This window comes from Sorex araneus, chromosome 2 (genome assembly GCF_027595985.1).
Source record: "Sorex araneus isolate mSorAra2 chromosome 2, mSorAra2.pri, whole genome shotgun sequence".
NCBI lineage: Eukaryota > Metazoa > Chordata > Mammalia > Eulipotyphla > Soricidae > Sorex > Sorex araneus.
In genome coordinates this window covers 107,794,641-107,822,025 of record NC_073303.1, presented here as the reverse complement: position 1 = coordinate 107,822,025, position 27,385 = coordinate 107,794,641, and the positions used below count along the sequence as shown (strand labels likewise).

General features: G+C 40.5%; 1 protein-coding gene across 1 annotated transcript in view; it reads left to right on the top strand.

The window, feature by feature from the left end:
- The window catches only part of DEPTOR (DEP domain containing MTOR interacting protein), a 182,230-nt gene extending 164,533 nt beyond the window's left edge, over positions 1 to 17,697 (top strand). The window contains exon 9 of the mRNA XM_004607646.3: positions 16,392 to 17,697. Coding sequence (XP_004607703.1) covers positions 16,392 to 16,520 — 129 coding nt within the window. The 3' untranslated portion in view covers positions 16,521 to 17,697. The remainder of the gene's footprint in view (positions 1 to 16,391) is intronic.
- Positions 17,698 to 27,385: the final 9,688 nt, after the last annotated feature.

Here is a 27,385-nt window from a genome sequence, read left to right as displayed (position 1 = left end):
TTGATATAGAGGCAAAAGCGATAGTACAGCAGGTAAGGCATTTCCCTTGCACTCAGCCAACTTGGGTTGATCCCTGGCATCCCATATGGTCCCCCGAGCACCGCCAGGAATAATTCCTGAGTGCAGAGCCAGAAGTAAGCCCTGAGCATCACTGGGTGTGACCCCAAAACGCAAAGAAAAAACTAAAAACTTAGGTATATTAATTTTGCCTTTTAGCATGATCTAAAAATGCGTAAGAGTTTCTGGGTGTTCCATGGCTACTTGTAAGCATTCTAAGGGAAAACAGCTAATTGGGTCAAAGGTCCTTCAGAGGAAAGAATTTGGGGTCAGGGCGGAAGTATGACCTTCTGAAACCTCTTTCCCCTTAGTTGGAAGCTCTTGTAGGAGTTCATACATGTTTTAAGAATACATCTCCTACTTCTGGAAGCCCCAATTCTCAGTTAGGGGAATTCTAAGGAACTTCCTGTATCCACAGTGTTAGCCAACTTTATACAGTGGGGGGGTGGGGGGGCTGGCCAGATTTGCATATCCTCTGATAGAAGGCTCTAGTGTCAGTTCCTCTGCCAGGAGAGAGAAGCTTGAGATACTTTGGGTTAAAGCAGGCATTTGTTGCTTCTGTTCAGTGGACAAGCTCATCTTGCAACCTCGGAAGACCAGCAGCCTGAGAGTATCTGTCCTTGGCACATGTAGATGCAGAAGTCACTTAAGTCATGGCCAAGGCACGAGCTGCCTGTAAGGGATGGATTGTGCCAGCATCTTCTGTTCAGCCCAGTCCATATCTCTAGAGCAAATCCCCAGCAAAGCAGGCCTACTGAATCAGGGTTCCGTTGTCTCCCCTCCTTTAAATGCACTGCTCCCCTTTTTTTGGTGGACGCACCTAGGTGAGGAAAATGGACCATGGACAAGTCCAAGTCTGAAATAGAACTTCATTTGAATTTTAGCCAGAAGGGGATAGATTCTGCTTAAAACCAGGAGGTAGTTCAAATTTCTCAATCTAAAACATATTTTCCAAAATTGCTTGTTGTGGTGGTTTTATTGTGAAAGAACGTCCTTCTTCCATATGGTTGGCTTTCCTTCAAGGCTAATTGTTTTGTCTGTTCTTTGGGGACACCACGGAGCCATATAACATGTTTCAAAAGCATTGAGCTTAGAAGAGGACTCACTCTCTGGAGACAGAATCCTGTGTTTGTCCAAGAACTGAATCTCGGCCTCCTCCCACACGGGTTGCTCACCAGCCAGTTGCATATTTGGTGGAGAGATTTATGGGGCTGAACATACAGCTGCAGATTTTCTTTTTATTTCTCCCTCCACCACCACCACACACCCCCTCCACCGAAAGCAGGGTTTTGCTATTAGGGTTGTTATGCCCTAAACATAGCCACACAACCTTTTTTTATAGCAGTGTGCAAAACTCTTAAGTATATTCTTGCTGAATGTGAACAATTTTGTAAACATAGCTTTCATCTAAGTGTAAGGGACTCTTACTTATAGATTTACTCTAACAAATCTTGACCCAACTCATACCTCTGTCATATATATACACATATATATGAGGTATGAATTATACACATATAAATTTATATATGTGTGTATATATACCTCTGTATATACATGACAGAGGTATAAGTTATACATATATATGTTATACATATATAAATTTATAGATATATATTTCTTCAAAAAATTGTTTTTCCCTAGTTCATCTCACTCCAGAGTTCATTTCATCCTCTTCTTTAATCTCTATCTTCTCCTTCTGGGGCTCTTTGTTTTTTGGCCACACCTGGCAGTGCTCAGGAGATACTCCTGGCTCTGCACTCAGGAACCACTCCTAGTGGGCTTGGGGGACCATATGGGATGCTGGGGATCAAACCCAGGTTGGCTGCAAGCAAGACAAATGCCCTGCCCACTGTGCCATTACTCCAGCCCCCTCATTCTGGGGCTCAAATTATAGACATATTACTTAAACTGTCCTACAGCTAGCTCATCTATAGAAGATTTAGGGTTTTTCCCCCTCTGGGTAGTACTTATCACTATGTATTCAAAAATCACTAATATTTTTTTCTGCAGTGTCTATACTTTTACTAAGTTCTGCTCAGCATGTGTGTATATACATGTAAATATATGTAGTCAAACGCTCACATGTTATTTTCAGAAGTTTAATGTTTTTTACATCTTTTAAGATATATATGCTTTAAAACAAATAGTATATTTATAATAGTTGTTTTGAAGTCCCTTTCGGCTCTACTTTTATTGATGGCTTTTTCTCCCCGTTATGCGTTATTTTTCATGCTTCTTTGCATATCTGATGGTGATTTCTGACATAGACACCAGACATGCTGAATGAATAATTGGAGGGAATTTTTCCAAATTTGATGATAGCTCTAAATCCACAAATCTAAGAAATTGAAGAATGCCAGTCAAAAAAAGTGAAGAAAAATACACCAAGGTATATTCTAATCTTTCTTAAACCCAGAGAAAACCTTAACAGCAGCTCTGAGAGCTTTAGGAAGGAGAAATAGTGATGTGAAAATAATCACAGAGAGGCAGTTCCGGTTCTAAATAGTGGGGAAGTAAAGGGAACCCAAAGGGAAAGTGAGAATAAGGGATGGCGCTGACTGATCTGCACATCTGGGCTCTCCAAAACCACAACGGAAAGATTTCAGGAGTTGGGCAGGTCTAGAGATAATATCAGCATGGGGAACGCAGGAGGTATACTGGTATAAAAATGACCTGTCAATCCTGAACCCTTATCAACCTCTCAGGCCTGTCTAAATAGGGGGCAAAGGGCATGGTGTAATTGCTCCTGAGGGTCAGCAATTAGGGTGTGGGGACTGTGATTCGTGGGAATGGAGAGACTGAGAGCTCTTAATAGAAGCAAGCAAACGGGGGCAGGAATGATAGTACAGCTGGGAGGGCGTTTCCCTTGCATGCAGCTGACCCAGATTCAATCCTGGCATCCCGTATGGTCCTCCTAGGACTGCCAAAAGTGATTTCTGAGTGCAGAGCCAGGAGTAACCCCTGAGCATCTCTGGGTGTCCCCACACCATACAACCAGCTCCCCTCCTCGACCCTCTCCCACACCATCGCCAAAAAAGGCGAGCAAACTACTTTGTAGTTCAGTGCTGCTGGAAACTAGGAAAATCAGTCTGAGGATTGAGCTCTGTGGTCCTTATTGATTTTCTGGGCATCTACTGTGAATGTGTATGTGTGCATGATTGGTTTTGATTTTTTCTTTACTCAGCTTTGCATCCTAAATTTTTAGGCCCTTGGTGTAGACCTGGAGTGATAGCAGAGTGGGTAGGGCATTTGCCTTGCACGCAGATGACCTGGGTTCGATTCCTTCATCCCTCCCAGAGAGCCCGGCAAGCAATCAAGAGTATCTCACCTGCATGGCAGAGCCTGACAAGCTCTCCATGGCATATTCAGTATGCCAAAAACAGTAACAAGTCTCACAATGGAGATATCACTGGTGCCCGCTCGAGCAAATCAATGAGCAATGGGATGACAGTGATAGCGACAGATAGATAGACAGACAGATAGATAGATAGATAGATAGATAGATAGATAGATAGATAGATAGATAGATAGAGATAGATAGATAGAGATATATGTAGATATATATATATTTGTCTTGTCAGTGATAGGGATCAAACCCATATGTAATGCAAGTACTCTGTCACAGAGCTAGCTCCTCATAGTCTATCCTATATTTTGATGAAGACCCATTCATAGATTCTATTTCCATGAATTTAGGACATTGCCTACTTCACTGGAATTAACTTTGAGTGGCTCACATATGGACTAGAGATTCCTTAACCAAATTCTGCTATTGTTTACTTGTAAATTATGCTGATTGATTACAGTGTCTTCTGGATTTTCTACCCCTGGTTTTATTCTCTTGGATTATAAAGCTTTATTATCATCTTCTATTGCTTTTCACCTTCATTTTTGATCTGAGTGAACAACTCAGCCTGACATCTTTTTTTTTTCCCCACACTGCAATCCAAACTGGTTCTCCTGGGTATGGAGCCATGCAATGGGTTGTCTCCCTTTGAGCAACTTGCACTCACTAGGCAATTAGAAGGGAAGAGATGGTTTAAAAAGAGGGAAACAGGAAAACTTACTTATTGCTTGTTCACTGGTACTAAATACTGGTCCTAGTTCTTAAGCAGATTTAATCCTCATAAATAAACTTTGTCTCCATTTTACAAATGGATAAAGTTTAACTCTGAGAATTTGTAACTGGCCTAGTCTATAAGGAATGCATAGTAAAGATGAGAATGAACATTAATTTTATTGCACTAGGTAGAAAATGCACATATTATATGCATCTTCAGACAATACAGTCTGAACTGTGAATTTTCTGTGAATCACTTTTTAGGAATACTTTTGAAGTTCATGTCACTTAATTATACTGTTGCCTGTTGCCGTTGTAGGGGATCCACCTCAGGGCCTCATCATGCCAGGCCTGTACTCTACTGATTGAGCTACCATATCTCTGACACTTCTTAGTTGAAAGTGAAGGAGAATAGTCTCCAACTATTACTATTAGATAGTCTACTTACATATATTATAGACAGATACATACACACCAAGATACTTATATTTATAACCATATATGCATTTCAAAGGAGTGTTTAATATACATATATCCAATTTATTTATATCTTCCTGATGCCTCATCATATAAAAATTGCCCTCCATTTTTTATTACTATTATGCTTTTTTTTTAATTGACTCACCATGAGATACAGTTGCGAAGCTTTTATGTTTGACTTTCAGTCATACTATGATCAAATACCCATCCCTCCACCGGTGTACATTTTCCACCATCAATGTCCCCAGCATCCCCCCACCCCTCTCCTCCCCCTGCCTCTATGGCAGGCAATTTCCTTCTTACTCTCTCTCTACTTTTGGGCATTATTGCCCTCCCCTCTGCTTTGCTACCTTTGTCATAAATGATCTGTTGAGGTCACTTTACGGATTATAAATGCTACTACAGTGGTTTGTGCCAATATAATATTGTCTAAATGGAATACAGCTTTATAGTACATCTCTCAGACATTTGCTGTTTGTGGACCTTAAACACATGAGTTCATAAAGACTCTACATTCTTTTGTTCATACCATTCTGAACTGTAGTTTATATATCTAAAAATAATACCTTCTTCGCAAATTTAATCAAAGCAAATTCTTATCCAGTTTCTTGGTATGTAAGTAATCAGTAAATTAAAGTTGTAAATGTATTGTTCAGTCACTAGTAAATAGAATTTTTTTCTTTGAATGTTAGAGCTAAGCAGTAATTCAAAGTTCCCAATCAATGCAACATTTTTCAGGCAACTTATGAGATAAAGAGTTAGTACTTGGAGAAGTGAAGTAGTATGTGTTCAGAATGAACTTAGCACATTGGTTCTGAGCTGAGCCTGGAGCTTACTCTGACATCCCAGATGAGCGCTTTCTCCATCACTCCATACTGGGAAGGTAGAGAAAGGACAAATGAGAGTATCCCTAGAGATACACTGACCAGGAAATCCATTCTTTGTTGTGGATGAGTCAGACTTTCAGGGCAAGTGAAGGGTGTCACATATCGAGCCTCATAATCACCCAGACTACTCATAACCACTGCTCATAACCACTCATAATCACCATGACCCCCTGATGTGACATTCTCACCCTCCTACGGTACACAGATGGCACCTTGAATTTTCTGCTGTCCTGTTTCTATTGTAAGCAAAGATTGCAACAACAAAAAAGGAATGTGAGTGGAATCAGTAATGCCAACTTAGGCAATGCAGTTGCTGTGAGAAGTGGTGTGGTTTGAGGGAGTTTGCTGGCTGAATTGCATGCAGTCTTGTTAATAAGGTTAATGCTAGATCCTTTATTCATGTTATGTATTTTCTCCTCCGGGATCTTTAAAATGTTCGTTAGAGAGACATATATACAGCATATAGGGTAATTACTTGCCTTACACACTGCAGACCTGGATTTGTTCCCTGGCACCTCATATGGTCCCCGAATCCCCACCAGGAGTTACCTCTGAGTACAGAGTCAGAAATACGCACCGAGACTGCTGGGCCCCAAACCACTGCAATGCACTGCACTGCACTGTTGTCCTGTTGTTCATCGATTTGCTCGAACGGGTACCAGTACGTCTCCATTGTGAGACTTGTTGTTATTGTTTTTTGGGGTTTTTTTTTTGCATATTAAATACGCCACGGGTAGCTTGCCAGGCTTTGCCGTGCGGGCGGGCCCCCAAACCAATATAAAATAAAACAAAATGTTCTTCCAAGAGTCGTTAATCTTCACGTCAGCCGAGGAGAGGAACCAACAGTGAGAGGGAACTCCTTCTTTCTCTACAATACGTTGATTATTTGAACTTCAATTGAGGATCAAGATATTCTGTATCCCTACCATGTCTGGCCTAGAGTTAAAGATCAGCTTGAGTTATTCTGACAAAAAATGAAAATGACACTTTAGTGATCCATATCCTTTTCTTCTCTGATGATGAGGATGGCTTGATGATGATGATCTAGATGGTACTGTTCCATTTCAAGGATAGTAGAGGGCTGGGCCGGAGCAGTAGTACAGTGGTAGGGTGATTGCCTTGCACGCAGCTGACCCAGGTTTGATCTCTGGCATCCCATATGGTCCCCCGAGCACCATCAGGAATAATTCCTGAGTGAAGAGCCAGAAGCAACCCCTGAGCGTTGCCAAGTGTGACCCAAAAAGCCAAAAAAAATTAAAAAGATATTTTAAAAAGGACAAGAGAGGGGAAAATCAAATGCAACACTTTCAAGAAATTTATCATGATAAATACTGACATACCAGATTGACACATTCATTTGTGTAGTGCCAGTACCACTATTGAGGGTGCTCACTGTCATTACTTGGGAGGTAGTCTTGTTTATGACTCATGAGTAAGAATCCTGGCTGCACTGCTTATTAACTCCAGAAGCTTAAGCCAGTTACTTTTCATTTGCTTTTGTTCTTAAGCGGGACAGGGGCGTCATACCCCAGCAGTGCTCAGAAGCTACTCCCAGCTTTGACACAAGCACAAAATTTGTGTCAAAGTGACCACCAGGTCACTCCTGGTGGTGCTCAGGGGACCTGGAACTGGGCATCAATCCTGGGCCTCCTGCCTTGCAAAGCATCTGTTCAGCCCACTGAACCCTTTCTCCTGCTGGAAACCTTGAGGCAAGAGAGGTGGTACAGGAGTTAAAGCCTTCTTACATGTGGCTGACCCTGGGTCAATCCTTAGCACCTCTGCACAGCCCCCTGACCATCACCTGCTCAGCCCTAGAAGTCCCCAAGTACCACCCAAAATATAGGAGCAATGCCTGACCCCTTTGAGTATCATCTGTCACTGTCACTGTCACTGTCATTTGACTATCTGTCACTGTCACCCCGTTGCTCATCGATTTGCTCGAGCGGGCACCGGTAATATCTCCATTGTGAGACTTGTTGTTACTGTTTTTGGCATATTGAATACGCCACGGATAACTTGCCAGGCTCTGCCTTGCGGGCGAGATACTCTTGGTAGCTTGCCGGGCTCTCTGACAGGGGCAGAGGAATCAAATCCGGGTTGGCCATGTGCAAGGCAAACACCCTATCCAGTGCTATGGCTCAGTATCATCAGGATACTATATTTCTAGAATAGTTTTGAGTGTTCTCCTTAGGAACTTAGGGTTGTTTTTTTTTTTTACCCTCATGGTTCTGCTTTCTGTATCATTTGGTGGAGCCGACTTCAGTGTCCAGTCAACTAGGGCTTAGTTTGTTCTTGATTATTTTCTCTTTCTATTTTTTTTAACACTTCCTCCCTAAGTTTCTGCTTTGGTAAATGTTTTTGTTAATTTCTGGGAAAGTTTGGTGTACCCTGACTTCCTATCTTTCTTCTTCCTTTATATGAGAAAGGAAAGTATGGAAAGAAAAATTCCAGTGGCATTTACATGAACATAAGGGTACAAGAGTCTTGGGGGACATAGATTTCCATAGTAGTGAGAAAGCACTTAGGCCATCATAGGTGTAGTATTTCTTCCTAGCCTCCTTGCCACTTTGGGTGAAACAATTGAATAATTGTTGTAGAACTCCAGACATATGAGAATAAATGTGCAGTTGCGCAATCCCTTGGGTGCCCAGTCTGTCTGGAGGGTTACTGTGCCTCAGGCCAGGACTGGAGCAGGGAGAGGAAGGAGACACAGGATCCTTTAATTGGGTTGGCGCCTTCTCAGGATAAAGGCTGGAGTTGATTTGGGGCATGTATCCTAACCTGATCACACCTTTAAGGGCACTGAATCCTTTCTCGCTCTTTCTGTTAACTCTTTCCAGATCATTTGTTTTGTGGGTGTGGGGAGTATTGTAATTGACAGTCCTCAAGAGCTACCCTAGCTCAGAGGTCACTCCTGATAGAACTCAGGGAACCCTGTGTGGTACCAGGGAGAAGCAGGCCTGGCTATGTGCAAATTAAGTGTCTTAACCCCTGTATTATCTCTCTGATCCCAAACATTTTTATTTTTAGAATTTTCTTCTCCATTACCCTTTTTGTTCCCAAACCTCAGTTCCCTAGGCTTAACACGACCTGCAAAGATTTTATCCTCCTCATTAACCAGAATGTCTTCAATTCCCTTCATTATAAAGCTTAAGTATCACTTTCTGGTAGGAGATGAGTCCAGAGCAGCTGCTCATTATTGAGCCCTTTTCAATAATCCGGGGACACGAGAGTAAGATGCTAAAATCTTTGAAAACCATATTTTTAAGAATCCTAAGTAGAAGAAAAGCATTCAACTTGTCTTGAATTTTCATGACCTCGGGTGGGTAGCATCGAAGTTTTCTGATCCCAAATAAAAGGAAGACTTTTTCCTTCCTTCCTAAGTAAGGTCCATTTAGAAGGTGTTCTTAACGTTGGGGTGTGTGTGTGTGTGCGTGTGTGTGTGTGAGCGCATGTGCATGCACCTTTTAACAGAGCAGAGGAATCACTTCCCCCAGGCTGTGTGCTTTCCTGTGGCTACTTATAATGTGCTTTGATTTGCAGAACACCATGTACCATAGATGCTAATTCAAAGTCCATTATAACTGAATGTATGATGTAGCCCTACCTGCTTGTCTAGATCAGTTTGCACATTTTTAGTAACAAGACCTTGGAACTGTCAGCTCTGCAGCAGTTGTTGGGACCACTTAGGGAGTGATGACGTCCTTCTTCACAGCCTGACTCTAAAAATACTATCTGGAATATAAGCTTGATAACTGTTTGGAAAACCTCTCTCTTTCTCTGTCTCTCTGTCTCTCTCTCTGTTCCCCTTCCTCCCTAGTTCCCTCCCTTCCTCCCTTCCTCCCTCCCCCCTCCCTCCCTCCCTCCCTCCCTCCCTCCTTCCTTCCTTCCTTCCTTCCTTCCTTCCTTCCTTCCTTCCTTCCTTCCTTCCTTCCTTCCTTCCTTCCTTCCTTCCTTCCTTCCTTCCTTCCTTCCTTCCCGAAACATTTTGCAAGGTGTATCTATCCCTACCCTTACATATTGTAAGGTCACTCCTGGTGGTGCTCACCCAAGCCTCACCCAAGGTCAGGAAAATTCTGATGACGCTGGGAAAGTCTAAGCAACAGGCTCATAGGCTAGTTACTTGAGTAGAGCTTGGTTATTTAATAGTAAAAGCAAAGAAAAAGATGTTTGTCTTGCACTGTGCTTTGCATTCCTCAGTACTTGATGATGTATGGAGAGAGTACTTGATAAATCTGTATTTATGTAGAGCTGTGGAGTTGGAGTTCAAATTCCACTCTTGCCACTAAGTTGTGTGAAACCTAAACTCTACAAGATGAAACTTGTACCTAAGGATTTTATTTGGGAGTCAGGAATTTCCCAGTGACAGAAATAAAGCTATCTTAAGAAAACAAGAAATTGATTGGAAGGATGTGAAGAATGTAAGAGAGACAAAGGCTGGTCCAGAGAGGCAGCCTTGATAAAGGACAGGAACTGGGAAGGTTTGGGGATCTAATTACCAGAGCAAATGAACATTCTCTTCTGTTTATTCAGTTCCAGATTCAGGGGTCCAAGAAAGAAAATCTTATTGGCCAAGCTTGAAGTAGATGACCCTATGGATAGAGCAGAGTGCTTTGGTTAGCATTGTCTGATATACTCAGAGCTCAGAGAGGAGGGGAGAGTGGGGTAGTCATACCTGCAATGGATTTCAAATTCCCGAGATTTGGAAAAACTGACAATTGGTTGCCCCAAATCCAACAGATATAACCAAATGATAGATAAATTAATTTTGATAAAAATGTGTAAAGCACCTGCATTAACATTGGAAAATAATGGGTTATCAATAAGTGACTGGATTTGAGATGTTGCTTGCTGCTTTGAAAAGAAGCTGTCTTGTGATATTCTCCCTACTTTAAAAAAATGCTTAGGTTTATGAAAGCAAAGACTCGGTAGTTTAAAAAATAAATTCTGCCTGAATTCTCCATGCACTGGTTAGTACTGACTTTTTCTTCATCACCAATGTCATAGGTTCTTCATGTGATTTCTCTAATCTCAGAGGAGCTATATCAGAGGGTAGCACAGGGGATTCAAGATGCTGCGTTTGCTTTCAGCCCACTCTTGCCCTCTGCTACTCTGAAGAGGATGTGAAGAGCAGGGAGTGAGATTATCTAGGATAGTCTTGAATCTGTATTGTTTTATTAAAAAATAAATCAGTGTCAACCTTGGGTCCTCTTTTTTTTTTCTTTTTTCTTTTGTGCTCAGGGCTTACTTCTGGTGCTCTGCTCAGAGATCGCTCCTAGTGGGGCTTGGGTGCTCCAGTTTTCTAAAATTAAATTCCACTCAAGTCATCAGTCCCAGGTGGATGGCCAGTCCAGCCAAAGATGAGTTTGTGCTCCTTGTTCATGCCCTTTCTTGTTGGGATTGTACACCAGCTGCCCCATTTGGGGACTTAGGCAATATCTAGAATTACATTGATTCGAATTACTGATGGCTGATTCTTATCCAGCTGGTCCTTCTGGGTTTTCCCTCCCTAGCTGGATTACCCTAGGTCCTGGGTAGAGGTCATTCTGCATATCCTCCCAAGCCTTAAGGGAGATATTCCTTAAGAGGGTCTGTGAACTCCAGGAGTCCACACAAGCAAGAGGTCCACAAGATGCCAAGAGTGAATCAATCTGGTCCCTATGATCTATATACACTAATGGCCCTCTTCTCTGCAGTTCTTTGTTGTTGTTGTTGTTGTCCTTTTGTAATAGCTTTATGAAGACTCATTCCATTCCATTTACTCCTACAAAGTATAAAATGTCATTGAATGCATTTTAATATGTTCAGAGTTGTACAACTACTACCACAAGCACTTCAGGAAAAATTTCAGGGGTCAGAAAGCTAGTCCAGCTTACCTTACACTCAGCTGACTCAGGTTGAGTTCCCAGCACCACATGTAGCCCCATGAGCACTTCCAGGAGAGATTCCTGGGCTCAGAGCCAGGAGTAAGCCTTGAGCACAGCTGGGTGTACCCCCTCCCAAGAAAAACAAAAAGAAAGAAAGACATTTTTCATTATCCTCAAGGTAACCTTCTACGTACATGTTAGCTGTCACTTCCATTATTCACCCACCGTCCCCTTCAGCCCTGTGCTACTGCTAACCTATCTAACCTACTTTCTCGGAATGAACCTTGTCCAACCTGGACATTTTATTTAAATAGACTCACACAATGCGTGGTCTATTGCTATGGGAATAATATTTTCGAGGATCATCCAGGGAACAATACATCATTACTTATCTTTATTGCTGAGTAATATTGCATGGTGCAGCTGTAGCAAAATATATTTTCCCTTGCATCACTTATTAGATGTAGAGTTCTTTAGATCTTGAAATACCAAAGCCTGTCTCTTCAGTGTTCTCCCCTCTACTCTCTCCGGATCAGAGAGCACAAATTCAAATGCATGTCCGAGAAGAGTAGGAAGTGGGGGGAACCATCTGGACGGGACGGCACCAACACTGACATTGCCCAATACAGATCCAGACCTGCTGCTGTTTTGTCTTCAGCTCGTGCCACAGAGTCTCCAGTTATGAGTTTTTATGTGAAAGTTTCCCAATGTACAATGCTCCACTAAAACAACGAGAGTGAAAGACATGAAGCACACTGTCGAGGCCAAAGTTGAAGATGATCCCTGGTTGATCCAGAGAAATCTCTCATCTTGGGAACCTGTGAAGAGTTAGCTGAAAGCGTCTAGCAACTTCTTCCTTTTCATTTGACAACACACACACACACAAAAAAAAAAAAGCTGTAGGGAAGAAGGTCTAAAGTCTAACTCTAAATCAAGAACAAAGTGAAATGCTTCTCATTCTTTAGATTATGAGTGGGCTGGAGCAGAAAAAACAAGACTTGGGCTAAAGTCTACATGAAATGAGCTCATTGGTCCTGCAGATTACTGGGGCATACTTCAGCATGGGTTATAACCTGCTGGTGTGTCCTATTACTTCAGCCATGGTTTATAACTGCTGATTTTTGCGCGTTTTGCAGGGGAGATTTATGGAAATGGAATAGAAAAAAAAAACCAGTAATTGCATAGCCTCCTTTTGTAGAAATATGCTGTGGAAATGGTAACTGGGGAGTGGAAAATACACTAGGGTTGATGACCACGGTGAGTACTTGTTGCATAAATAGTCACTCTTTTGGCACATCATCTTTCCCATTTGTTTTGTGTGTGACCATAAAGGAAGTGGGTGTTTTTAAAGGAATGGAAGTTCAAAGAAAGCAGCATTGGTGTAGAGCTTGATATTTGGAGAGAGGTCTTAAATTCACAGTGTGATTTGTGAGGATAAGGAGTTTTCTTTTTTGAGATGGGGAACACACCCAGCAATGATCAGGAGTTACTCCTGGATCTGCACTCAGGAATTGCTCCTGGAGATGCTCGAGGGACCGTATGGGATGCCAGGGATGGAACCTGGATCAGCTGGGTGTGAGACAAGTATCCTACTTGCTATCCTATGTCTCCTATCCTGAGGATAAGGATTTTTACCTAAATCTTGTTTTGTAACAGGCTGTAAAACACTCAGGTGGAAAGGAAAATAAGTGACTTGAGATCATTCCAGAAAAGGACCTTCAACTTAAATCTCTATTACTGGATAAAATCTTATTACTGGATTTCAAGTTAGACATTTTTAACACAGATAAAAAAAACTCTCCTTTTAAGACACTCCCATTTTGGTTTGGCTAAGAAATAGACTTGGATATTTTTAGAAAATTGTGCTTATTTGATATGCTTTATTTTGCCTGTTTTCTAATATATTTTGTTTATAATATATTTTATGACATTCTTGTTACTTTAACACAATGTTTGAGTTTATATACATGATCGGGGGAAAATGGGGGTTTTCATTGAGTTATTGACATAAAATTAATAAATAGGTGCTGGTATGTACATTTATTATTCAGGCATCATATATAGAAAGGTATCAACAACAGATATGGGCAACATCATGAAATTAACTAGAGTCAACCAGTCTTGCTCTCAATTTCCTTTCCCCTTTCCCATCCCTCTGCCTTCATTCCTTCTTATTCAAATTTTCTTTTTTTTCAAATTTTCTTTTATTTTCTGGTTTTTGGGTCATAATTGGGTGTGCTCAGGGAGTTTTCCAAGAACTGTTCTTGGGGAAATGTGGTTCTGGGATTAAACCCAGGCTTTCCACAAGGAAATTATGTTGCGCCATCTCACTAAGACCCCAGAAAAATATTTTTTTTGCATTTCTTCTTTCTTTCCTCATTATTTTCTTATATTTGCTGTATGAAAAGGGACAGAAACTCATGTTCAATCCTAATTGTGCTTTTTGCTTATTACGTATGTTTATTCAATTCACTCGATAATTGATATTTACTGAACACTTTATAGTCTTCCTGTGGCTTCTGTAAGAGCATTAACACAAACTTAGTTTCTGTATTAGTTAAACTCTAATTAATTACGGCCATGTAAATGTAATCTCTTACAGTTCTGGGATCAGAAATCTGTAATAGAGGTATTATTGGAAATCTGCATTCCTTTTGTAGGTTTGCAGATTCTGAAGAGAATCATTCCTTGACTCCTGGCCCCTTCTTATATCATTTTATTTTTATTTATTTATTTATTTATTTTGCTTTTTGGGTCACATCCGGCGATGTACAGGGGTTACTCCTGGCTCATGCACTCAGGATTACTCCTGGTGGTGCTCAGGGAACCATACGGGATGCTGAGAATCGAATCTGTGGTTGACGGTGTGCAAGGCAAATGCCCTACCCACTGGGCTATTGCTCCAGCCCCCATATATCATTTTTTTAAATTTTAGTTTTATTTTTTTAATTAGCTTTATGGAGCAATAGCACTACAAGTAGTTTGCTTACTCTGCATATAGCCAATCTAGATTCAATCCTGGGCACTCCATATAGTTCCCTAGGTCCTGCCAAGAATGATCTGTGAGCACAGAGTAAGCCCTTGGCACTGCCAGGTGTGTCCCCTGGACACACAGTCTAAAAATATATATATATGTACATATATATATATTTTTTAAGTATATATATTCATTCAATCACTGTGAATTATAAAGTTATAAGGATATTTGTGATTGAGTGTCAGACTAAAATATTACAACACAAATCCCTTCCTCTGTGCCCACAGCTCTTCATCAGTGTCCCCAGTCTCCCTCCTGCCCCCAGCCTGCCTCTGTGGCAGGCACCTATCCCCTCTGTGATTGTACCAGTAGCGTATATTGTATTATCTGTTCCCTACTTATCCTCCTCCCTTATCCCTGCCAAGCTTTCTACCAAAGACCAGTTCTCCTGCTCTTCTTTCCATTCATTGCCTTTTGGCATTTGATATTCCCCTGTGATGTTCTTTCTATCCCACAAAGAAGCGAGATCATTCTGAGTCTCTTCTCCCTCTGACTGATTTTACTCAAGATGAAACTCTGCAGATCCAACCATGTAGCAGCAAATTCAAATGTCCAAGAACAGTGGACTTGACAAAAAAAAAATTTTTTTTAATCCTGGAGGTCACGCCTGATGGTAACCTGGTGCCACTCCCAAGTCTTTGCTCGGCAGCTGTTGCCAGAAGTGCTGGCGGAGACCATGCAGGGCCAAGGCATGGCACCAGGGCCAACAACATGTAAAACATGTGCTCCAGCCCTCTGCGTCTTTTCCCGGCCCTCTTAACTTTTCAAAAAATATTGGCACCTCTCTACAACTGCCCTCAACTTTCTTATCTCCCTCTGATATAAACCCTTTTGATTACATTGGGCCCACATGCATAACAAAGGATAAGTTTTATATCAAAATGAGCTGATTAACAATGCAAATCCACCTTGATATTAATCACCACTGTCATGTAAGTGAACATTATTTGCAGGTTCTGGTGATTAAGTCATAAACATCTTTGGTATTTGATTTTTATTATTGATTGATTGATGTACTATTGATTGATTTATTATTCACTCATCCTTGGTACTCACTGTTTGCTACTTATATTATGTTTGGGTGTATTTTACTAATTAGATGCACAGTTAGAGACCAGTGTGTCCCCTGGTTTTCTGTTGATTCGACAGAAATAATTTATGTCAAATGTCGGCCTAGTTAAGCTCACAACGAATATACCATCTGTTGACTTGTTTTAGCTAATTGGAAAGTAGCTAGCATCTTATATGGTCACCAAATCTTAAATGAACTACCTCTTCTTGGGCAGTAGCTGTGGGTCATTACCAGGTTCACTGTGATCTACCTGGAGGAGCCAACTCATCCTCCAGGTATGATGTTTTTATTGTGTTGAAGTCATCTCTCTACCATGGTTAATTAACTCAGGGTATAAAAGCTGACCTTTACTGACCACATTCATTTTTATAAGTAAGGGAAATAGGGAAAGGTGTGGAGTTTATCATCTCAACTGGGACCCCTTGTCAAGTGAAAGGAGACATTATTAATAATTATGCAGTGACATTATGTTAAAATAAGGATGATCCTGGGAATACCAGACCACATGGTCTCCCCATGCACTGACTTTGAATGAATAATAACAACTGCCAACTGTGAAAGTATGCTGAATACCCCATAGGTTCAGAGACCAATAACAGAAGCTTTATATACTTTGCCTCATCTATCATTTTATTTGTACTTGTCATCCCTATTTCAGAGTTGAGAGAAATAAAACCCGTAAATTCAGTTATGTAACTGAAGCCAGTCAATTGCTGAGTTTGGATTAAAATCTAACTTTGTAAAATGTGAAAGTTGCTTTCCCATGAGTGCGACTACCAGCAGCCAAGTGTCATTTCTGGGAAATTATTGATTCGGCTGGGTACAGTTGGACCTTTGAAGCATGGCGTGACCTGTTGGAGGATTGGAGAGCCTTTCTAGCTTCTCTGTGAAGAGGCCACACTCTCAGTGCTGTTTCCTGTCTTTTCTCTAGGTCTGCCAGTTTGTGGTCTCCGTAAATGGCCTCAACGTGCTGCATGTGGACTACCGGACCGTGAGCAATCTGATCCTGACGGGGCCCCGGACAATTGTCATGGAAGTGATGGAAGAGTTGGAATGCTGAGGAGGGATGCTCTTGACCCTTGACATGGCCAGACAGCACAAAGCAATGCAACGATGACTTTCATGTGAACGGGTGGCTTTGGACAACATAGAAATAGTTTCTCCACATGCACACATCTTATTTCAAGTTTCATACATGGTTTGAATGTGGATGATACATCTTTTAAAAAAGGGAAAACACAACTTATCTCCCTATAGAAAAGAAAATTGAGAAATAGCATTTTCTTATGTGGTAGAACTATCTTACTTGATTTCTAGTTGTAGTTCTAATACAGTGTTGCTCTTTTATAAATCTTAGTTTGTAAAAAGTTGTTGAAGTGTTTCTCTTGCCAAAGCAGCAACATGCTCAAATCTCCATAGGAATTCATAGAATTGTTGTTGTTGTTGTTGTTTTTATAGACTTTGAGTTGAAAGTCACCTCAATTTAAAACAATTGCTAAGAGCTTGTTGACTAGCATTTAGAGCATAGCTCTCAAACATTTAAATCCTTAAGAGTCATCAAAAGTGATTTTCCCCCTTAATTCCCGCCTTTAGTATCAACTTTTGACATATGTTCTTGATTATGGCATTAGTTTAAGAAACAAAAACAAAACTTTGTCATGTTATAGATGGAGAGAGGAGCTAAGGAGACATTGAGTAAAATTGTTCTGATTTCTTTTTCTAGGCTGAAATCATTTTGTCCTATGAATCATCTGTAGCAGCTTTCTAGGATTAATCCTGAATATGTTGAGCGTCAAAACATAGAAGTTTGTATATAGACAGATAATTAAAAATAAATCTTTCTAGCAAGATTTCACTTTGAAAGGGAGTATTCTAGGACTTGACCCATGTGATAAAACTTGAAACTCTAAATTGCCTTACTGGCCTGAACTTTTGTTAACTTTCTGGTGTAACATATTCTAAAGACATGACATGCTGCCCAATTGATGGAACTATTTCCACCCCCTTCCAAATCATTGTCTTACGTTGTAATTTTTTTTCTATTCATTGTACATATGCATGTTTCTTTTTTGGTCTGGAGAAGAATGCATTTGGGGCTTACTGTACAGAGGAAATTCTTCAAAGTGCCAAATTAGAGGGTTAGGAGGTGCTAGTTTCTTCTTAATATAATATAATGCATTCTGAACTATAGTTTCTGATCATGTGTCAACAAAATAAAAGATGAATGTTGTACCTCAGTCATGTTTCATGATAAATTCTCTAATGAATTGATATGGGTGGGATAGATACACTATGCTAAATATGTTGCATATTTGTATTTCCCTGTGTCCGGTGATTCAGCCTTTCTGATGTGTAGATTTAGATGGAGAATAGGATGTTGAAGTAATAGAAAGTGTCTTACTTTAACACCGTTGCTCTCGTTTGAGAAATATCATCAACTCTGTGTGTAAGTGTGTGCATGTGTGTGTGTATGCATGCAAATTTTACTGTGGATCAGGTTCTGTGCTGTGACAATTAGCATATGTGACCTGTCATTTGTCACACAATCCTGCAAAGGAAGGATCGTCGCCCCACTTTTCAGATGTGGAAACTGAAGTTTGAGCAAATTTAAATAGTCTCTAAGTTCAGACCACTGACAGAACTACCCCATGAGCAGACCAAATGCAAACATAGGTTTATTTAATGCTGAAGCCTCTGTTACCCTTAGCTCTACCTGCTACTTCACCTCAGTCTGTTCACATTTAGGAAATTTCCCTCAAGGGCTTACTCTGTATCCTTTGCAGCACAGATGCTATATGCTAAAACTGTGCATCTCCTGTCCTTATCACCAGTAAGGTCGATATGGTCATTACCCCTGTTTTGTAACCGAGGACTCTGACTTCTAGAAAAAGTCATAACTGAGGCCACATGTTAGGTAGGTAAACTTTTAGCTTTCATATGAGCTAGAAATCCATTTAGACAATCATAGTAAATTTACTTGGTTCCGATTCCTCCATCCCTCTTGGAAAGCCCAGAAGCTACTGAGAGTATCCCGCCCACATGGCAGAGCCTGGCAAGTTACCCGTGGTGTATTTGATTTGCCAAAAACAGTAACAACAAGTCTCACGATGGACACATTACTGGTGCCCGCTCGAGCAAATCGATGAACAATGGGATGACAGTGATACAGTGCTATGTAGCACTGTATATAGCACTGTAGCACTGTCATATATGTCAAACTATATATATATATATATATATATTCTCTATATATATATATATTCTCTTTATAATCCTTTTCTTTTGATTTTGATTTGGTTTGGGCTTGGGGACCACACTCAGTAGTGTGAGGGCTTACCCCTGGCTCTGTACTGAGGAATCACTCCTTGGTATGTTCAGGGGACCACACATGGTGCTGAGATGGAACCCAGATCAGCCATGTGCAAGGCAAGCTCCTTCCCCACTGAACTAGCACTTCGGCTCCATCCTTTTCTAAAAACTATTTCTATTTATTTACTAACAATTTCGAATACTGTAAATTTGGAGTGGGGTATCGTTTCACTCTTCTGTTTGTGTATGTCTTACCCCACTGACCCCCAGAGTTCTAGTCTGGTCACGCTGCCCAGTGACTCCACTCCTCCCTGGCCTTCTCTATTTCTCTCTGCTAACCACTATATTTTTCACAGTCAAGGAGTTATTTTTGCTCTTTTGCCAGTTTGTTTGCTTTGGTTATTTATGTTCCACATATGCCATTCAGCTTTAAAACATACTTTTAAGCGTCTTTCAAAGATGAGTCTTAAATGCTTTCTGTCTCTGAGGTATTCATTAATTAACAAAAGGAGGAGGCATCTTCTTGCCTGCTACTGTTACTTCTTACTCAACCCCTCAGGCCCCTCAACTTGGACCTTGACATAATATTACTTCCCCTTTTGCCACTCTAAGCATCAGAGAAGTGTCTGCCTGTATCTGTTCTATACAGCCTCCTTTTCCATGAAATTTCTTTGATTCAGAGACTGCCATCATCAACTGAATACTAAAATGAAGAAAAAAGGGGAGTGAGAGAGGCAGAAGAGAGCAAGAGAAACCAGTTTCTTTCTTGGATTCTCATCAGTGTTTAAAAATCAATACCAATGGGACTGTAGTAATAGTACAGCAGGTAGGGCGTTTGCTTTGCATGAGGCCAACTTGGATTCAATCACCAGCATCCGATATGGTCCCATATGGTCCCCCTGTGCACCACCAGAAGAATTCCTGAGTGCAGAGCCAGGAGTAACCCCTGAGCACCACCGGATGTGATCCCAAAACAAAGTCAATGCTAAAGAATTGTACTTAGAATCAAAAGAATGTCACCTTGGAGCTACCCTTCCAGGCAATGACAATGCTGTCACCTAGTGCTGTAATGAAACTGAATGTTCATAGTTCCTCTGGTGGTTCTGTTTATCTCCATCCGTGGCAACCCTATTTTCCTACCTGGAATAGTCTTTCTCTTTTGTTGTCTGGGAAGAATCTTTTCCTACTTCTGCTCAGATATACACTCCTCTGAGAAATCAGTTCCAGAACTGATATCCTTTCTCTAAATTCCTTTGCAGTGTGCACAGAGGACAGGAACTTTAAGATTGTCCTGTGACAAGGTTGTCTCCCTGATTATATTCTAAGCCTTTGCAGTCCCAGGCTGTCTTGATACCCAAATATCCCCTTACCCTAGCATAGAGTGTTGGTCTGCCGTCCATTGCGGTCTCATGCTGTCTCTTGAATACTCTGCGTGGATATATATTGGGGGGCTTGCAAATTGGCCAGTTCCGCTGGATGGCCAACTACTGCCCCATGTGGTACATTTATGGCTCACACAAACATTTGTGGTCAGTGAACAGGTTGACTGGGGGTTTGTGGTCTTAGTTGGAGTCATGCATATGTCTGGTAGGTGATTGAGGCTGGTGGCAGGAGTGCCTCAATTTGAGTCCAGGTGACCTTTCCCCAGAATTAACCTAGCTTTTGCGAGATCAAATGGGGAGAAACCACCATCCCCTTTGTAATTTTGTGGACTTGGCTTGGAAGAAACACAGCATCACTTTCAATGGCATTTTGTTGATCAAAGCAAGTCATGAAACTATTCAGAGTCTACAAATGGAGGAATAGACTCAACCATTTGATTGATGGAGCTTCAAAAATTAGTAGCCAAGTTGAATCCACCAAGACTAAGTTACCCGCTATTTTTTTTTGAATAAAGAACTAAGAAGTTACCAAGTCATTGGAAGACTTCAGCTCTCAAATGCTAATGACAGAGCTCTTCTGAGTAGGAGCCTAGTGTTAAGTTGTGATGGAAGTCCAGTCTCTAACAAAAATGTTTAAAGTGAAAAAGTCCTGAAATGATATTGTCACTTGAAGTCCTGGAAAGTAATTTAGTCTCATTTTGTGGAAAAGAAAACTAAGGTATGGGGTTATCAGAGTACCTGACCTCCTGAGGCTTATATGGGACAGATCCTGGGTCACACATCAGTCCTCTGTACCCCATCCTGATGCTATGTACTTCACAGCAAGGATGTGTGTCAGAGAGGGTAGTTTAAAAAATCTTTACTTGAGGGTATTTATTAAAGGCAAAGTGCTCGGGGCTGGAGTGATAGCACAGTGGGTAGGGCATTTGCCTTGCACATGGCTGATCCAGGTTCGATTCCCAGCATCCTATATGGCCCCCCGAGCACTGCCAGGAGTTAATTCCTGAGTGCAGAGCCAGGAACAACCCTTGCACATCGCTGGGTGTGACCCAAAAAGGAAAAAAAAAGGCAAAGTGCTGTGCTGGTTAAATGTAATTGATTTGAGTTCTTAGATTATAACATCATATCCTTTTTAGAAAGTGCTTTGCATGATATTTTGGCAATTGAACTGTTTTAAAATGTTAAACTGCCATTCTTATGCACAACACCGAGACTTATACTAAATTACCAGTGTTGTTTTTTGCGAACTCTGACTTCATAGGTATGTACATGATGGAGTGGAGTGAGCTTTCCCTCTCTGAGCATCCTTGTAATGGCTTTGTTTCCATAGAACACGTTTTACAGTTGTGTATCTTTTGTGTTTATGCCTCTGTGATGGGGATGGAAATGGTTTGTTTCTGCATTAGCACAATATATGCTTTTAGTAAAAAGTTAAAAACGATATTTGTTTATTGAACTAGAGAGGAAAAAATGTATACTTTAGATTGGTCTTTTGGCCTGATATTTATTAGTAAATCCTATAAACTAATTGTACAAATTAAAAAGAGAAATGGTTTAGAAATGTTGGCTAACATGAAGGCAATATCTGCTTTTGAGTAGATTGTGTTTTATCACCACCATCTTATAGAGGTGATTCTTAGGAATAGGAGCAACTGATCATTTCAAAACCACCACTTTCAGTACAAATAGAATTTCACATATCCAAGCCCTCATTCCATTAAAATGCATTCTGAAAATTGTCCACTTTTAAGACCTATTTTTAATGAACAGGATTAGGAATCAATCCTGTTTTATTTTGATTATAACTGATCCGAGTAACTCGGCATTTCAGTTTTGCTAATTGGTTAGAATATATTGATGTCATTAACCATGGTTTTACTCCTGTAAAGCAGAATTTTAGGAGTAATATGTTTTCAGTTCAGTTCCCAAAGGACAGATCTGTAGTGTACAGAAATTAATTTCATTGTTATAGTTAGCAAATGTTATTGTCAAATGCATTATGTATATATTTAATATATGTTATTTTTAAATTTTATTAAAATTCATTTTCTCCCTTTATTAAGATTAACCATCCTACCTACAATTAGCATGTAAAAATAAATACTATGACATGAAATATATATTAAAAAATTTTTAACAGGGCCAGAGATACAGCATAGGGGTTTAGGCACTTGCCTGTCTTCAACCAGTTTGAGCCCCAGAGTCCCAGGTGGTTTCTGAAGTACCTCCAGTAGTGATCCCTGGGCACAGAGCCAGCAGTAACCCTTGAGTACAACTAAATGTGGCCCCAAAGCAAACAAAAATGAAACACAAGGATTTTAAGAATTGAGGTATAGCTTGGTGGTCAAGGGTTTAGTGCTTGCCTTACATGTGTGAGGTCCTAAGCTCAGCACCAAAGCAATGACTTGAGGGTTTCAGGTCACCTATCCTTTAGAAGAAAGGATCGCATAGGAAGGCTGATCTAGTACTAGCCAACCAGAGGGAACACAGTCATAGCTCAAGTACTATTGGCAAAACTACATAATGATGGCTATTTTATGAATTATCTTCTGCCCCAAAAAAAGCACTTAGCTTTTTATGTGTTGTATTTATTTGGAATTACTTTCTTCCTATACAGTCCAGTATCGATGAGTGTTGTGGAGTAGGCCTTACCTATGCCAATTTCTATGCAGTTGTTTGCTGCTCTAGGAAAACAGTCTGCCTGTCTTTCTCCATTCCTCCCCCTTTCCTCCGTCCTTCCCTCCCTCCCTCCCTCCCTCCCTCCCTCCCTCCTTCCCTTCCTCCCTCCCTTCTTCCCTCCTCTCCCTCCTTTCCTTCCTTTCTCCCTCCCTCCTCCCTCCCCCTCCCTCCCTCCCTCCCTCTTCTCTCCCCCCTTCCTCCCTCTCTTCCTCCCTCCCTCCCCCTCTCCCTCCCTCCCTTCTTCCTTCCTTCCTTCCTTCCTTCCCTCCCTCCCTCCCTCCTTCCTTCCTTCCTTCCTTCCTTCCCTCCCTCCCTCCCTCCTTCCTTCCTTCCTTCCTTCCTTCCTTCCTTCCTTCCTTTCTTCCTTCCTTCCTTCCTTCCTTCCTTCCTTCTTTCTTTTTTTTCATATGTACACAGACTGAAGTATGGGGATGGTTTGTTATTTGAACTGTACTCAATATTTACCCAACAACCCCTACATTTCCCTCTCATTTAATCACTTATTCATTCGATTCAGAAAGCTCACTGAAGTCTTGTATTTTACTGAGCACTGCATACAAACCCTTGGAATTCAAAATTGAGTAGACATTAATCCTGGATCCAGCTCATCCTTTAAGAGTGGACTCTGTGTCTGCCTCCTAGAAGTCTTATGTTCATAAAGAAGGGGATATGTTGAATTCTCTTATTCTGAATAATTGTTTTTATTTTTTAATGAATTTTGTTAAAAAGAGCATCAAGTTTTATATAATCTCCTGGAACGTGACTGTCATTCAATATTATGTTAGTGATCCTCATAGATTTTTTGTGATTGTCATTAGTTCATTTTCACAGCTTTGTAAATTTCCAGTGCTCAGATTATTCATCCATTCTCTTGCCAATGGGTATTTTGTCTATGATTGTTGTCATAAGTAGAGTGACTAGGAATGTTGTCATTTCATTCCCTAAGAACATGTGAAGGAGTTCCTTAGGAGGATGGCTGAGTGATGGGAAATGTGAAATGCTAACTTCTTAACATCACATCTAATCAGTGTCCACGATGGTTGCACCAATGTATACTCCACCTAAAATGCGAAAGTGAAATATATTGATTGGTATCTTCTTTAAGTCTTGGCATTTTGAAATTCATTAATCTTTTTGTCAAATAAATATCTATTTGGTCAATATACTAAGAGTCTTAATTTGTCATGATCATAAAAATCTAAAGTACAGAAAATGGAAGAAGTAATTTGTGATTTTATTTTACGGTGCCAGAGTCTTCATGCTGCCCAATATGATGTCTTGACTTTTTTTATCCTATGGCAACTCTAATTGTGACGAGGCAAGTAGTAACATATTTAAGAATATTTTAAGGGACCAGAGATATGTACAGTGGTTAAGGTGCATGCCTTGCATGTAGCCAACCCATGTTCAATCCCTAGAACTATATGTGGATTGCCAGATAAAAGCCCTCAGCAGCACCATGTGTGGTCTAAAAACAAATGAATAAAACAAAGAGCAAAAAAACACAAAAGACTTTAAAAAACTGTCCAACAAATAATTCATTAAGTATTTACTTTAGGTATGTCACTGTCTTTGACACATAACAATATAAGAAATCTTTGTCCTTACGAAGTTTACATATTTTTGGTCTACAGGCAATCAATAAGCTATATGGATAAATTTGTTCAGTTTATATGTGGGTTGCTTAAATTTTTTAAAAAATGAAATCAAGTGAAGTGACAACAGCCAGTATTGTGTTGGGGTGGAAAGTGAAAAGATGCCACACTATTAGGTTTCAGTGAGGCACCATTCACATTAGTCTGTGTGAACAGGACCTAAAGGAGTTATGCCTGATGGTTTGGAGCTTAATGCCTAAAGAATGGGACAGACCAGGCTGAACAAAATATGAAAAAAGACTGTTGAAGAAGAAAGAGCAAGTCCACAGAGTGCAGAGTCTAGCTGTAGCATTTTGAAGTGCATCATCTCTAGACTTCAATTTCCTTGTTTGCTAAATAGGGGTACAGTAGCTATCATGCTTGGCTCCTTGGAGAATTAAAGCATATAATGCTTGTAAAGGACTTATCCTTTTGTCTGGTCCAAAATAATTTTTTTAAAAAAATGTTTCTCTTATTTTTGTGACCACTCATCGATTTGTTCGAGCGGGCACCAATAACTCTCTCATGGAGAGACTTATTGTTACTGTTTTTGGCATCTCAAATACGCCACGGGTAGCTTGCCAGGCTCTGCCGTGCGGGCTCCATACTCTTGGTAGCTTGCCAGGCTCTCCGAGAGGGGCGGAGAAATCGAACATGGGTTGGCCACGTGAAAGGCGAAAACCCAACCACTGTGCTATGGCTCCAGCCCTTTGTGACCACTAAAGAAACAAAACATGTATTTGAAGAAGTTTAACTTGAGGTTGGAGCATTAATACAGTAGGTAGGGCTTTTGCCTTGTACACAGCTGACCCAGGTTCGATCCCAGACATCTTGAGCATCGCCAGGAGTAAGTTCTGTGTGTAGAACCAGGAATAACCCCTGATCATCACCGGATATGACCCAAAAGCCAAAATATAAATAAATTAATAATTTTAATTTGTCCCCCCAAACTCAGTCCAAGTAATATACACCTAAGATTAAAATCAGACTGTAGAAATGTCCAACTTTTGATCCTTTGCTTCTCATTTTAAAAAGTATCATAATCTTGGGCCAAAGAGATATTACAGAGGTAAAGAACTTGCTTTGCATATGTTGTGTTGGTCTCAACCCTGCTTTGAATTCCCAGTACCACATCTGGTCCCCTGAGCACATCCAGGGATCACTCCTGAGCACAGAACCAGGAGTAGCCTCTGAAAAAACACTAGAGGTGGCCCTAAACCCACTTCCAAATAAAATAATCAATAAAATAGTATCATAATCTCAAGCTATTACAAAGAGTTGTGAGTTAACACACTTGAAAGTCTTGGTACAATACCTGGAGCATAGTGAATGCTCCAAAAGTTCATTGCTATTGTTATCATTGTAATAATAATAACATGCCAATATTCTGCCAGCTTGAAGAGCCCACAGTAATCTATCAGATTGTGTGTATTGTCACACATGTCTTCATCACTAACTATACACTTTTATTATTTTAACTGCGTAAAGCTAGATACTTGAAATGGATAGAAAATACAAGATCAACTCTAGGTTCCACGGAGTAGACCAAAAGAAACCACCAGAATTCTCATATTCAGGAACAAGGAGATTCATAAGTAGTTACAAAATATGCCTCTGGATTTGTGGCTTTAAATTAGAAGAGAGAAAAAATAATTTTGCATTGGATCCTTGTTCAGCTACCTAGCAACTGTATGTATACATATAATAATCAGATATCATCTTTAGAACTCAAGGTTTTCAAGGTTTCATATAAAATGATTCCATAAAACTCCATTATATTACATATTTGTTAAATGAACAGACTCCCAGAGTTTATATAACCCAGTAAGAAAGCAATACTGACCCTAGGTTATAGAAAAGAAAAGGCCAGTGAAGGAGAGAAATGGGGGCAAAAGTAAGAATAAGTCGATGGGAGTTTTTGGACACATTGGTGATGTATAGATTTTGTGTGTGTATATATATGTATAAATACACACACATATATATGATGTAGAGATATATATAAAACCACTGAGCCATCAGTACTTAAGCATGGGAGTCAAACCATAACATGAAACTTAAAATGTGCCTGTTATGGAGGCAGGCTACAGGGTGGGAAGGAGCCTGGGGACATTGGTAGAGCAAAGTTGACCTCGGTGGTGTGACTGGTGTTAGAACATTGTATGCCTCCTGAAACACAATTATGGAAACATTTGTAAACCACAACACCCATATTATGTTTTTCATTTCAAAAAACAGTACTAAAAAAAATTAGCTGTACCTTACATGCTTCAGCACACCCTGTTTCTCAGTGGATTTGATGATCTCATCTTGATTATAAAGGGGGTTCCTGGGGCTGGAGTAGTAGCACAGTGGATAAGGCACTTGTCTTATGCAGTCACCTGGGATTCAATCTCCAGCATCCCATGTGGTTCCCCAGACCTCACCAGGAGTGATCTTTGTGTGCAGAGCCAGGAATAAGCCCTGAGCACTGCTGGGTGTGTCTAAAAAGCGGTAAAAAAAATTAAATGAAAGTTTTTTTTTTTTTTCTGGGGCATACCTTGATTGAGACATTCCGTTTGTCTTTTATGGGTAGCTTCCAAGTCTAGACGGTTATGTTTTGTGCTGGAGTTGTGTAAGCAAAACCATCAGCCTGGGCTTCTGTTGGCAGCAGTTCTTCAGGCCAACCAGAAACACAGGCTGTGGCTGGCCTGTGTGTTGTACTGAGCAAGTAAAGGCGTGCTTTTACTTGTAAAAGAAGTAAAGACTGTGGCCAACATATCACATGTTCTTGTATCCTGGATATGGAAATTCTCTTCCTTCTGCCTATGTGATTTTCCACTTTGCCTCCCAGAGTTCCATAGCTTATTCTCAATGTCCTTTGCTCCCTTGAGGTTAAATATTAAATTCGTTTCCTTCCGGAAGTCTGAAATGCTTGCAAA